This window comes from Dama dama, chromosome 27, assembly GCF_033118175.1.
Source record: "Dama dama isolate Ldn47 chromosome 27, ASM3311817v1, whole genome shotgun sequence".
NCBI lineage: Eukaryota > Metazoa > Chordata > Mammalia > Artiodactyla > Cervidae > Dama > Dama dama.
This window is the reverse complement of record NC_083707.1, coordinates 34,080,814-34,094,481: the sequence shown is the minus strand read 5'-3', so window position 1 is coordinate 34,094,481 and position 13,668 is coordinate 34,080,814. Positions and strand designations below refer to the sequence as shown.

Below are 13,668 nucleotides of genomic sequence, written 5' to 3'. Positions count from 1 at the left end.
GTTTCTCTGCCACATGACTCAGAGAACAGCCTGTTTACCTTCCCATGAGTGCATGTGTGCTCAGCCATGTCTGACTCTTTGCAACCCCATGGACTGTAGCCCACCAGGATTCTCTGTCCATGGGATTTCCCAGACAAGAATACTGGTTTGATTTGTCATTTCCTCCTACAGGGATCTTCCCAACCCAGGGATTGATCCTGCATCTATAGCATCTCCTGCACTGGCAGGCAGATTCTTTACCACTGAGCTACCTGGGAAGCCCTTTACCTTCAAGTAAAGCCCAGGGAAAAGGTTTTACATTTCCCCCCCCTCCACACACACACACACTCCTTCCACTTTCCTTTGCAACTTATTTTCCAAATGTTCTCCTCATTCTCTAGCATCATGAAATCTCTGTATCAGGGTGTCTCCTTTTCTACTTTCAAGCTCGCCCAAGTCCCTCTTTTCCTACAAAAGAAGTTATCTTCATTAACTCTGCCCACCACCAGTCACAATCTTCTCTCCACATCTTAGGTATTGTTGAGTGTTTATGATCCCCCCTGCCCACTCCCACTCCTGCCCTTTTCCTTAAACTGTTTCCTCAAAGCTTAGCAAAATGCCTGCTCTAGATTCTTCTCAGTGTGATCACTTTGACCTTTGGGTAGCATTCTGCTTTACTCCTTACAGTTCTCCTTTAGACTTCCCTGCTCTGAACTTCTCTGATTCCCTCTACCTTCCAGTTACGACTTTGCTTTCCTGCTCATTATTGGCCCCTGGCATCTAAGTTTCTCCCAGGCTAAGTCCTAAGATTCTGCTCTGCTCTCCCCAAATCCTTTCACTCTCTTAGTGAGCTCCTTGATGGATAGGTTTTCTTGATTTCAACTGCATCTTTCTACAGGCAAATTCAAATGGAAAAATCCCTGAACACTCACCTACATTTCACCCCATGTTTCCAACACAAAAGAGCTCCTTGCAGATGTTTTATCACTATACACATCTGTCTAAAATGTATATCACCAGCTTTCTCCTAAAGGATGTTCTTTCATAATCACCCTCATTTCTGTTTGTTCAGGCCACAGATCTCATTTGTCTCTAGCGAAAACCTTGGAGTCACTTGTCACCGTCCATATTCATCACTGGGCTTCTCCGGTGGCTCAGTGGCAAAGAACCCACCAATCAGTGTAGGAGATGCAGGTCCTATCCCTGGGTTGGGAAGATCCCCTAGAGAAGGAAATGGCACCCCACTCTAGTATTCTCATCTGGGAAGTCCCATGGACATAGGAGCCTGGTGGGCTACAGTCAATGGGATCACATAGAGTTGGACACGACTTAGCAAACTAAACAATAACAAACAATATTCATCATTCCTTTGTCCAAACTATCCCCAAAATCTGTTCTAAAATGATCTGAGTCTTTGTTAGCTAATTTTATCACATCACGTAACAGCTATAGGACAAATAGTATAATTAAAATTTATTTTCCTTCTAATTATAAGTCAGGCTTCCCAGGTGGCTGAGTGGTAAAGAATCTGCCTGACAATGCAGGAGATGCAGGACACTCAGGCTCCATCCCTGGGTCGGGATCAAATTGTAAGACAAATTTGACCTTTCACCTTTCTTCCTGCCATCTCTACCTTGATTCACCTCTCTTCTAAATGCTTGGAAGTCATTTCCAATCTGTCTTAAGCACTGTCACCTTATTAATCTGCTTAAAACATTACCCTCAGGGGACCTCCCTGGTGGCCTAGTGGTTAGGATTCCAGGGTTTCACTGCCAGGACTCAGGCTCAATCCCTGGTCAGGAAACTGAGATCCCACAAGCCATAAGATACAGGAAAAAAGAAAAAAATTACCCATGGTCAGTCTCATTCAAAAGTTCACAATGCTCTCTATGGCTTGGCTTTTAGGGACTCCTATAATCTGACTCTTCTGTGCCCAATTTTCTCCTACTCCCCTGAAGTTCCTCCCAATCTAGTTAAATGTATTTCTTCCCATACATGCACACCAATGTTCAGTTCAGTTCAGTTCAGTGTTCAGTCGTATCCAACTCTTTGCAACCCCATGAACCACAGCATGCCAGGCTTCCCTATCCATCACCAACTGCCAGAGTCTACCCAAACCCATGTCCATTGAGTTGGTGATGCCATCCAACCATCTCATCCTCTGTCGTCCCCTTCTCCTCCTGCCCTCAATCTTTCCCAGCATCAAGGTCTTCTCAAATGAGTCACTGCAGCACTATTTACAATAACCAAGACATGGAAGCAACCTAAATGTCCATAGACAGAGGATGGATAAAGATGAGATGCATATAAACAACAGAATAGTACACAGCCATAAAAAAAGGGAAATAATGCCATTTGCAGCAATATGGACAGACCTAGAGACTGTCATACTAAGTGATATAAGTCAGATGGAGAAAGACAAATATTATATGATATCACCTGTATGTGTAATCTAAAAAATAATACAGATGAATCTATATTTCCCAGTGATCATGTATGGATGTGAGAGTTGGACTCTAAAGAAAGCTGAGCACCAAAGAATTGATGCTTTTGAACTGCGGTGTTGGAGAAGACTCTTGAGAGTCCCTTGGGCTGTAAGGAGATCCAACCAGTCCATCCAAAGGAGATCAGTCCTGGGTGTTCATTGGAAGGACTGATGCTGAAGCTGAAACTCCAATACTTTGGCCACTGATGTGAAGAGCTGACTCATTGGAAAAGACCCTGATGCTGGGAAAGATCGAGGGCAAGAGGAGAAGGGGATGACAGAGGATGAGATGGTTGGATGGCATCACCGACTCAATGGACATGGGTTTGGGTGGACTCTGGGAGTTGGTGATGGACAGGTAGGCCTGGCATGCTGTGGTTCATGGGGTCACAAAGAGTCGGACACAACTGAGCGGCTGAACTGAACTGAACTGAACTGAACTGAATCTATATATACAAAACAGACTCACAGGCATATAAAACATTATGATTACTGAGGGGGGAAAGGGGAGGGAAGGATAAACTGGAAGACTGGAATTGACACATACACATTACTATATACAAAATAGATAACCAGTGAGAACCTACTACGTAGCATGCATTGAGAACTCTACTCAATACTCTGTAATGACCTATATGGGAAAATAATCTAACAATGGGTGGATATATGTAAAACTAACTCACTTTGCTGTACACCAAAAACTAACACAAGTTGTAAATCAACCATGCGTGCATGCCTACTAAGTTGCGTGAGCCTTGTCTGACTCTTTGCAACCCCATGGACTGTAGACCGCCAGGCTCCTCTGTCCATGGGATTCTCCAGGAAAGAATACTGGAGTGAGCTGCCATGTCCTCCTCCGGGGGATCTTCCTAACCCAGGGACCAAACTTGTGTCTACTGGCAGGATTCTTTACCATCTGAGCCACAGGGGAAGCCTAAAATTAGGCAGAAGCCCTTGGAAATTGTTACCCAAACAAGTGAAGGACGACATTCAGGGTCAGTAACTAGAGATGAGTCCCTAAAGACCAAGCTGAAGCACACGGACTCTGAGAAGACTGGACACGGGAGCTCCTGAGATGGGTTCCCCACCCTCCCCCTCCCTCTTACCTTAGCAAAGAAAATCCAGGCTGCGCACTGCCCCGGGGCCATAAGGCTTTTTAGTTTCATGGTGCTAAACATGAGAAAGAATCCTAAAAATCCGCTGCAAGGAGAAAATAGATTTTTTTAAGTGAGACTTATCTTCCTGTAGCCAGTAGCTATTTTCTGTGACATTTTTTAGTTACCTGTACAAACGTTAGTCAACTTTTAGTTATTACAGCAGCTCTATCTCACCTCTGTTTTCTAGTGATCTCTGCATAAAAACATCAAAAGTTAAAAAAAAAAAAACCATTAAGCTCTACTATGCCAAGGAGCTATGATGAGATCATTTCCCTGGAGGTGGGGAGTGGGTATAGAAATCTGGAAGATCTCTGGGTAAATCATGAAAGAAAAAAAAATCTGGAGGACAGTATCTCCTGCTCCCTCCTATAATACTTCTGGAGAGTGGTGTTTGCCAAGGCAGTGCTTCAACTTTTTCTTTTTTTCAAACAGAACAAACTGTTAGGAAAAGACTTCCAAGAAAACACTCATCATATGAAGTCAGAGGGTGTGGACTGGCCCCTACGTTCAAGGTAAGAACCAAGGGAACTCTGCTCAATGTTAACTGGCAGCCTAGATAGGAGGGATATTTGGGGGAGAATGGATAAATGTATGGCTGAGTTCCTTTGCTGTCCACCTGAAATAATTACAATATTGTTAGTAAGCTATACTTCAATGTAAAACAAGAAGTTTAAACAAAAAAGAATCTAAAGGGGTTGCTGTTGTTCAGTTGCTAAGTCGAACTGCAGCACCCCAGGCCTCCCTGTCCTTCACTATCTCCTGGAATTTGCTCACACTCATGTCCATTGAGTTGATGATCCCAATCCAACCATCTCATCCTCTGTCATCCCCTTCTCCTCCCGCCTTCAATCTTTCCCAGCATCAGGGTCTTTTCCAATAAGTCGGCTCTTCACATCAGGTGGCCAAAGTATTACAGCTTCAGCTTCAGCATCAGTCCTTTCAAATGAATATTCAGGGTTGATTTCCTTTAGGATCAACTGGTTTGATCTCCTTGCTGTCCAAGCAGAAGGCTGCTTAATAGAAGTCCCCCAAAACAAGGGGATCTACACAGAAGAGATGCATTGGGAATAATGCCTGAAAGAGCCTTCACTTCCCAAGGGGACCTGAGGCTGGCCTCCCAGGGGTTTGGCCTCTATGTACCTCCTCCTTGGTACTTTCAGGGGTGTTGGGTGCCATCCTGCCATCTGATCTCTATTATGGGCGCTGGGGTATGGCTCCCACCCAGCTCATGAGCCCTGAGAGGGAGGGGTCCCATGTTGGGCGTCTCTGTATTTCCCCAACAGACTCAAACAAGGTGCCTTGGTCTCAGCAGGCATTACGTAAGTGTCTTGACAGGTGTACTTAGAAGCGGGTTGAACTGACTAAACACACCTAAGGCCAGATTTCACAGAAATGCGCGCCTTCACTTCATTAGATTCGATGAGCTCACATTCTTGGGGCAGAACCAGAGACGGGGATTAGGTTTCCTCTGTGTGCAATCCAGCCCGTTTGGCCTAACAACCTGCAAAGTTTGCACAGGTCTGCCTCTGCAGGCATGGAAGCCTGGCCCGCTCTGGATTAAGGCGTTGAGTCGCCCCCACAGGAGTCCCTCTGGGGAAGCAGGAGGCTGGGAATCCAGTGACCTGCGATTCTGTTCCTGGCTGTGCTCACTGACCCGTGTAACCTTGACCAAATCCCCAGTTTTTTCCCCCTTTTTTTTTCTTGCCCCAGGTTCGGTTCTGTGTTCTCAAAGTAGGAATAAGGATAGTCATTTCATCCCACCTGAAGGGAATCAGATCTTCAAAAGAGAAAGGCTCCCCAGCCCCAAGTCTCATTTTATTAACAAGCAAACTAAGACAGAGACATAATTAGGGTCCAGGTTTCCTGGCTCTTCCAAAGCTCTCCGCGGCCCTTCAGAACTCGCTGTGGAAATGTGCTCTCCGCCGGAGAGACGGAGTGAGACGCTCTGGGTGCCTGTGACTGTGAGGCTGGCCGGCCCTCCAGGGTTCCCCTTGGTGGCATCCATGCCCCACAGCCCCAACATCACAGGTGCCTGGCTCTCACCCGCCATACCTTGGTCCACTCGGGGTTCCTCCTGTCCTCTCCTGAGGCCACGGCTCCATGTCGACCTTTCCCCTTAGCACAGACTCTACGAGGATTGAGCTACCCCTGGTCTGCGACCAACAAACTCCTGAAAGTACCCATGAGCCCTTCCCGTCACCTGACTTCCATGTCAGTTAATCGTTTCTAAATGATTTGTGGGTCCTGCTCTCATCCAGCTCTTCCACTTCCAGCTCGCCTACCTCTCAATGTGGAGGCAGGTCTTAAAAAGCACTGGGTGGACCCCAGGAGTGAGGGAGCCTGGGGCTCCCTGTTAATGGGGTCTCTGATCCCTCAGGCCTCCAGGACCCCTCCTGAGCTCCCCCAGTACCTCTGAAGTGAAGTGAAGTTGCTCAGTCGTGTCTGACTCTTTGAGACCCCATGGACTGCAGCCTACTGGGCTCCTCCGTCCATGGGATTTTCCAGGCAAGAGTACTGGAGTGGGTTGCCATTTCCTCCTCCAGGGGATCTTCCCAACCCAGGAATCGAACCCGGGTCTCCGGCATTGTAGGCAGATGCTTTACCATCTGAGCCACGAGGGAAGCCATTCAGTACCTCTGAAGGTGACAACTTGTAGTCTGAGATACAGTTATGGGGGAGCCATGAGAGGATGTGGGGAAAACTGAGACATTCCTTTTTTAAAATTTTACAATTTTTTAAAATTTTTGGCCGTGCTGGGTCTTTATTGTTGCACACAGGCTTTCTCTAGTTGCAGCGAGTGGCAGGGGGTAGGGAGGCTACTCTACTTGCAGAGCATGGGCTATAGGGCATACAGGCTTAGTTGCTCTGTGGCATGTGGAATCTTCCCGGACCAGGGATTGAACCCATGTGCCCTGCCTTGGCAGGTGGATTCTTAACCACTGGACCACCAGGGAGGTCCTGACACATTCTTAAAAGAGGGTAAGCTCTGTGTGCTGAAGTGAGATGTAGAATGAATGGAGAGTTAAACTAACTCAAGTAAAGATTTCCAAATCTTTTAAATGAAAAAACCTGATTTTTCATGTTGGGTTATGAGACAGATTAAAAGGGACACAAATGGAGGCAGAAGATCACCCCACAAAGCCATCACCCATGGGCCGTGAACTCTGTTGCTCTGATCAAATTAACCAAGCCTGGTGCCCTCCCTCCGCACCCTGGTCACCCAAGGCAGTCAAATAACCAGGCTCAAAGGGAAGCAAGCCCATGGACACTCACACCACAAATCCTAGCTAACAGGCAAGTGACAAGGCCTGACCAAAGAGACAGGAACAGAGAAGATGAATTCTGTCAGTGCTTTCCTGAAACTTCTCTGAGGATGATTTTTTTTTTTTTTTTAATCATTCTGAGGCTCAAATGCAGAAAAGTGTTGGCACTCAGTCGTGTCCGACTCTTTCGCGACCCCATGGACTGTAGCCCACCAGGCACCTCTGTCCATGGGATTCTCCAGGCAAGAATACTAGAGTGGGGAGCCATTCCCTTTTCCAGGGGATCTTCCCCACCCAGGGATCGAAACTTGGTCTCTTGCAACTCCTGCATTGCAGGCAGATTCTTTACCATCTGAGCCACCAGGGAAGCCCCAAAAGCAGAAGCATACTCTATAATATTGAGTGTGTGTGTGTGTGTGTGTGTGTGCTAACACACCCCCATCAGAAACAGCACCTAGCCTGCATATCAGTTTTTTGACTCTGTGAAGAATCATTGCTTCACAAGCACAATCTCTTTTGTGTGGGAACAAGTGATCTGGCTTTCATGCAGCAATTGCTCCTGGTCTGTTGACTTTCTATTTACAGATAATAATAATGCTCACCATTGCTGGGCTGGGCAAGATGCTTAGAACTTTATGTACCTTATTTAATACACACAGTCACCCTGTATTGGTATGATCTTTCCATTTTACAGATGAGAAAACTAAACTAAAGTTTGAGAGAACTAGGATAACTTGCCCAAAGACACAAAGGAGCAAACAGCAAGGCTAGAATTCAACCCAAGTGTAATCTTTCAAATATATCAGAATCCATGTTTTTGAGACTTCCCTGGTGGTCCAGAGGCTAAGACTCTGCACTCCCAATGCAGGCAGCCTGGCTTTGCTCCCTGGTCAGGGAACTAGATCCCACATGCTGCAACTAAGACCCAGTGCTGCCAAATAAATACATAAAAATGTTTTAAAAAATAATGATAAAAAAAAATAAAGAATCCATCCTTTGAGGTTATCCACAGAAGCCTTTCCATTTCTCAGCACAAGAAAGTCAGGTGAAGTGGGGGTCATGCAGGAAAGAGGGTGGGTAGGATGGAATGAACTTCTGGTTATCTGTGATGCTCAGACATTCAGGTGTGTCCAACTCTTTGCAACCCCATGGACTGCAGCCAACCCGGTTCTTTGGTCCATGGGATTCTCTAGGCCAGAATATTGGAGTGGGTTGCCATGCCCTCCTCCAGGGTATCTTCTTGATCCAAGGATTGAACCCGTGTCTCCTATATTTCCTGCACTGGCAGGCGAATTCTTTATCAGTAGCACCATATATGTACCCATCTAATTGGTCCACATCTCTGATACTTCCCAAAGCCAAATATTAGGGATCACCTTGTGGTCTAGATAGCTCCTAGCTGTTGGTTTCAAAATCTAAGAGTCTTAGGGTTCAGTCAAGGTTTTTTGGAGGTCACCCCTTAGAAACAAGGGAGAAGTCAAGGCAGAAGCTGACAGGGTGTGAATCTGCACCAGAATCTTACCTTGAACTGAATCAGTTTCATCATTTTTACATACTGAAGTTCTGTTTAAGAACTGCTTGTCGAGGAGAAAAAAAGTGGGAGAATTCTCTCTCTCCTGCAATTCTGAAAACCACTGCTCTGGCCAAGAAAATTATTCAGGACAGGGGACCTCGCAGGTCCCAGGCCAGCTCTGAGCATCCAAGAATGTCCTTTAACAAGCCCCTGATGGCAGAGGGGGAGACCGTCCTCATTGGCACTGGGCACCATTTTCTTCTGCGGCACATTCAGACAACGGGCATTGAGCCTGGGCTTCACAAAGACACACGTGGTAGGACAGAAGCATACGGATCCACCGTGTGAGGGGCCTTACGAGCCGGGATTACCTGGCACAACAGCTGCCGTGGAATCCGTAGAAATACAGGAACGGAAAGTCCAGGACGCTGAGGAGGTCACCTGGTGGGAACAGCAAGAGTGAGAGGCCACGCCCGAGAGCCCCGTGCCCACCGCTGCCCAGAAACACACTGTATCAGCGAGTTCACTCCAGCATTCGAGGGTCTCTACGTCATGAGCACTGTCTTAATATATTAAAAGCAGTATGATGTGCTGTGCTGTGCGAAGTCGCTTTAGTGGTGTCTGACTCTTTGCGACCCCGTGGACTGTAGCCCACCAGGCTCCTCTGTCCACGGGATTCAGGCAAGAACACTGGAGTGGGTTGCCATGCCCTCCCCCAGGGGATCTTCCCAACCCGGGCATCAAACCTGCGTCTCTTGTGTCTCCTGCGCTGGCAGGCAGGTTCTTTACCACTAGAACCACCTGGGAAGCCCAAGCATGACGACAGTTATCACCCATTTAGTGAGAGTCTGCCCTGAGCAGGACCCTGGGCTAAAAGCGTTCCGTACATCGTTTTTTTTTTCCAATCCTTGTAACAATCTGTGAGGCTTTCTTATCCCCATTTCAACTGGAGCTCAGAGAAGTGAAGTGTCTCAGATTACACAACTCTTGAACTCTGGAGCCAGAACACGGGCCCTGGTCACTCCAAACCCTAAGATTTTTGCTCTTCACCAGGCAGCCACCTCTGCCTCAGCCAGAGGACAGGACAAAAAGAATCTTTTTTTCTTTTTTTTAAAGATTTTTCTATTATTTTTTTTCTTATATCTAAAAAAGGATCATGAGTGCATGCCTCAGACATCTTTTCTCATTTTTGTGTTTTAATTACCACACAAAGAGAGCAGGGGCCAACAGCCATGCATACTCATTTTAGTTTAAGGTCCAAAGGGTACATTTATTTCTAGTGAAGTAAGTTCATTCTTTTAGTTCCACTTGGTGTAAGAGGAAAATCACACATATTGGCTGCTTCCCTCTCTGGAATTTGAACTTGGTCACAAACAAGAAGTCAGGAGATTAAAAAAGCAGAAAGCCTTCCAAAAATGTCCAGAGAAAAGGAATTAAGCATTTCCACGGCAGAGAGCCTAATCCTTCCAAATCTCGGATTTCTGAGATTCTGGAGGCGCCAGGCCTTTAAGACCCCCAGGCCTGGGTCTGTCTCTCAGTTCTGGATGGTCTGGAGCCAGAAAGGCTGATTTTTCTGAGTATTCACAGCACGGTAGGGGCAGTGGAACGTTCTTCATCACTTTTTCTTTTTTTTTATTTTTTAATCAGAGGATAATTGCTTTACAATTGCTGTATTGGTTTCTGCCATACACCAACAGGAATCAGCCATAGGTATACAGCCCTCCCTCCTGAACCTCCTCCCACCTCCCACCCCATCCCACCTCTCCAGGTTGGGGGAAGAGTACCAGATTTGAGTTCCCAGTGAATTTCCACTGGCTGGTACTAATGAACCTATTTGCAAGACAGCAATGGAGAGGCAGACATAGAGAACAGACTTGTGGACAGGGGGTGGGTGAAGGAGAGGGTGGGATGAATTGAGAGAGTAGCATTGAGTCATATATATTACCATATGTAAAATTAGATCACTAAGCTTATTAATCAAGAGTTTCAGAACTAAAGACACAGGGCATGCTATACTTCCTCAGCCTTAAATGATCTCAAATGAATCCTTCACTATTCATTTGAAACTATCACAACATTGTTAATTGGCTATACCCCAATACAAAATGATTTTGGTGTTAAAAAAATTAAATTTTTAAAAAATGATCTCAAATGATTCCACCATCAACTGGGAAAGAAAGGTGTGAATTCCATTTCTCTGGAGGGTAGCTTTTTTTCTACCGTAACTATTATGACTTTGTTTGGTTTGGTTGGTGCATATGTACCTGTGTTTAAAGTGAGAGAGTCTTCAAGGATCTGGTTTTCTCACAGCCCAGCAAAAGGCTAAGAGTTTTGGTTCTCTTTATATTTGGCCCCACTGAACACCTCTGTTGTCTACTCGAGACTTATTTGAGTGAGGGACTTTGTAACCAACATCAGGTCCAGACGTGTAAAGTGCATGAAGAGCTCCACTGCTTCTGAAGTCCCTTTCTTTCCAGAAGCGACAGCCAGGGTAACCTTGAGCACCCGGATCCTAGCGGGCAGCTCCGACCCCCTGCTGGGAGGGTGGAAGGCTGTTCTCCGAGGCTTTGTTCTGTGTCTTTAGCGGCTGTTGGTTCTTGGCTTTTTCCCAACCTCCCTTTCAGAGTACGGGAGACTGCAATGCAGTCAGTGTGATCAGGAGGACTAGGCAGAGAGGCATACATTAAATGCACAACCTCATGTTTCCTTGGGTGCTACCCCCTCACTCAGGGGAGGTGAACTGGGCTCCTTCCTGGTGCCCGGAACAGGGAGGTGGGGGCAAGGGGCAGTCTTGACGGCCCAGCCCAAGCTGTGGAGGGATCTGAAGGGCAGTAGAGGGGTCCTGAGTAGATAGGGAGGGAGGAAGATAAAGCAAAAAAAAATCACCATCCTAAGGGATTGACCAGTTACATGATAATCCTCACCCAAATCTGAAGAATTGATTGCATAAATTATTGAGAGCAAGAGACAGCACAGCTGGCTCTTCTCTTTGAGCCATTTCTAAAACCTCCACACATTTGTCATGGAGTTGATCCCATGACAGTCTCTTCTAGAACCATCCCATTCTTGACTGCAACGATTCTATGATTATTCATCACTTGTATCTACTGTGTTAGGGCCATCTCTGACAAATAACAAGTGCTAGTGAACCAGGGGTATCCAGGAGACCTCAACACCTCCTGCTTTCCCTACAGAGAATGTTCCAAATACTTTCCACTTGGCTCTGCTGGTCTTCAATCTCAAGTTTTATGTTAGTCGCTCAGTTATGTCCAACTCTTTGTGACCCCATGGACTGTAGCCCACCAGGCTCCTCTATCCATGGGAGTCCTCAGGAAAGAATACTGGAGCGGGTTGCCATTTCCTTCTCCAGGGGATCTTGGGCATCCTGCATTGCAGGCAGATTCTTTATGGTCTGAGCCACCAGAGAAGCCCTGGGATGAAATCTGGGCATCCTGCATTGCAGGCAGATTCTTTATGGTCTGAGCCACCAGGGAAGCCCAATCAATGTCAAATTGATCCCCAATGCTTCCCCTCTGATGACTTTAGCTGGCCTCTTTTTTTACTTTAACAGAGAGGGTACACACCAGCTTCTCAACTGTGCTACAAAATTAGCCCTGAAGATCTTGCAGTATGTGGCTGGCTGGACCCAACCACGTAAGAACTAAACCCAGGAGCCTAAAAATGGTGTAAAGATGCTCAAAAGACAACACTCCTGCACCACTAGAGCAGAATGCCCACTTTAAGCACAAGTAAGTGGTCCAAGCATTGTAAACATGTCTGGTGGTATCAACACGCAGCTTATACACCGAGGTCTGAGTTAAGCCTTCATTCTCATACTCCACGGTTAAAATTCTGCTGACTCTCTGAGGGAGTGAATCCCATCTCTCTGAAGATAATGGAGCATGAAATTGCCACAGTGAAAAGTATGGCAATGATCTTATTACATCCAAGAACAATTAATATTTGAACAGCAGGAAAATTTCCTCTCGCCACACTTTAGTCCTCAGAATCAGTGGGAAAGCAGAAGGTCATTTCCAAGATGTAGTGAGTAATGTTGGCTTTATCTCAGTACTAGCAATAGACACCAGGTGACAAGGTCATTTCTGGTCAGATTCCTGCAAGTCCTCCTGCCCTTCTGGTTCTATGAAATGTTCTCTCTTGAAAATGCCACCGCAGAGGGCCCTCACACAAAGAGGAAATGCAACCTTTCAAACAAAGGAAGAATTTCTTTTCCCTACTCTTACCTAAAATAGTCTCAGGGAAAGCAAGGTTCCAAGATTCTTGGAGCTTCTGCATCAACTGTGGCTTTGCAAGATTAGATGGAGACATAGACCCCACTCACCAAGAAGGAAACCAAATGCCTAAAAGGGGAGAAGTACCAGGGTCTGCACCCAGGACACAGCGAACTGTCTACCTGGTCCCTACCTACCACCACGTCCCAGTGCATCCCAAAGGTGGGTGTCAAAGTCACACCATCTGCATCACAGGAAAGCTTATCTTTCTAGCTACTCAGGAATGAGTGAGAAGCGCAGCTCAGTCAAAAGCACTACTGAGAGACCATCACCCACCTAGGAGAGCAGCTAACATAAGACAGACAACACCAAAGGCTGGTAAAGACATGGAGTAACCGGAAGCCTCATGCATTACTGTGCGTGCTTCCATGCTAAGACACTTCAGTCATGTCTGACTCTTTGGAACCCTATGGACTGTAGCCCAATAGGTTCCTCTGTCCTAGCGATTCTCCAAGCAAGAATACTGGAGAGGGTTTCCATGCCCCTCTTCCAGGGGATCTTCCCACCTCAGGGATTGAACCTGCATCTGTCTCCTGCGTTGGCAGGTGGGTTCTTTACCACTAGCAGTTGGGTGGGAAGTAAAACAATACAAATGCTTTAGAAAACTGGCACTTTATTTCAAGGGTAAACATATGCCTACTCTAAGACCCAGAAATTCTACTCCTAGGTATTTATCCAAGAGGGCTGAAAACGTAAGTCTACAAAAAGTCTTTTATGAGAATGTTGATGGCAACTTTATTCAAACCAGCCCTAATCTGGAACAATTAATGTGCACATCATAAGGTGAATGGTAAACAAAAGGTTCATACACTGGCACACTCGTCAGCAATAAAGGGAACAGACTAGAGAGACACACGACAACCTGGATGAACCTCAACACTCCGCTGAATGCAAGAGCCTGACACAGAAGAATACTTCCTATGTGTTTCCATTTGTATGAGACTCTAGAATAGACAGAACTTTTGTATGGTAACAGAAA

General features: G+C 46.2%; 1 protein-coding gene across 7 annotated transcripts in view; it reads right to left on the bottom strand.

Annotated features, from left to right (window-relative positions):
• TMEM241 (transmembrane protein 241) overlaps positions 1-13,668 on the bottom strand; it is a 114,748-nt gene that overhangs the window by 39,757 nt on the left and 61,323 nt on the right. For 5 of the 7 annotated variants that reach the window (XM_061131034.1, XM_061131035.1, XM_061131033.1 and 2 more), the window contains exons 12-13: positions 8,769-8,838; positions 3,571-3,664 (exon numbers count right to left, since the gene is read on the bottom strand). In XM_061131034.1, the coding sequence (XP_060987017.1) occupies positions 3,571-3,664; positions 8,769-8,838 (164 nt within the window). The remainder of the gene's footprint in view (positions 1-3,570; positions 3,665-8,768; positions 8,839-13,668) is intronic. The other 2 variants (XR_009690810.1, XR_009690811.1) reach the window with 1 other exon arrangement.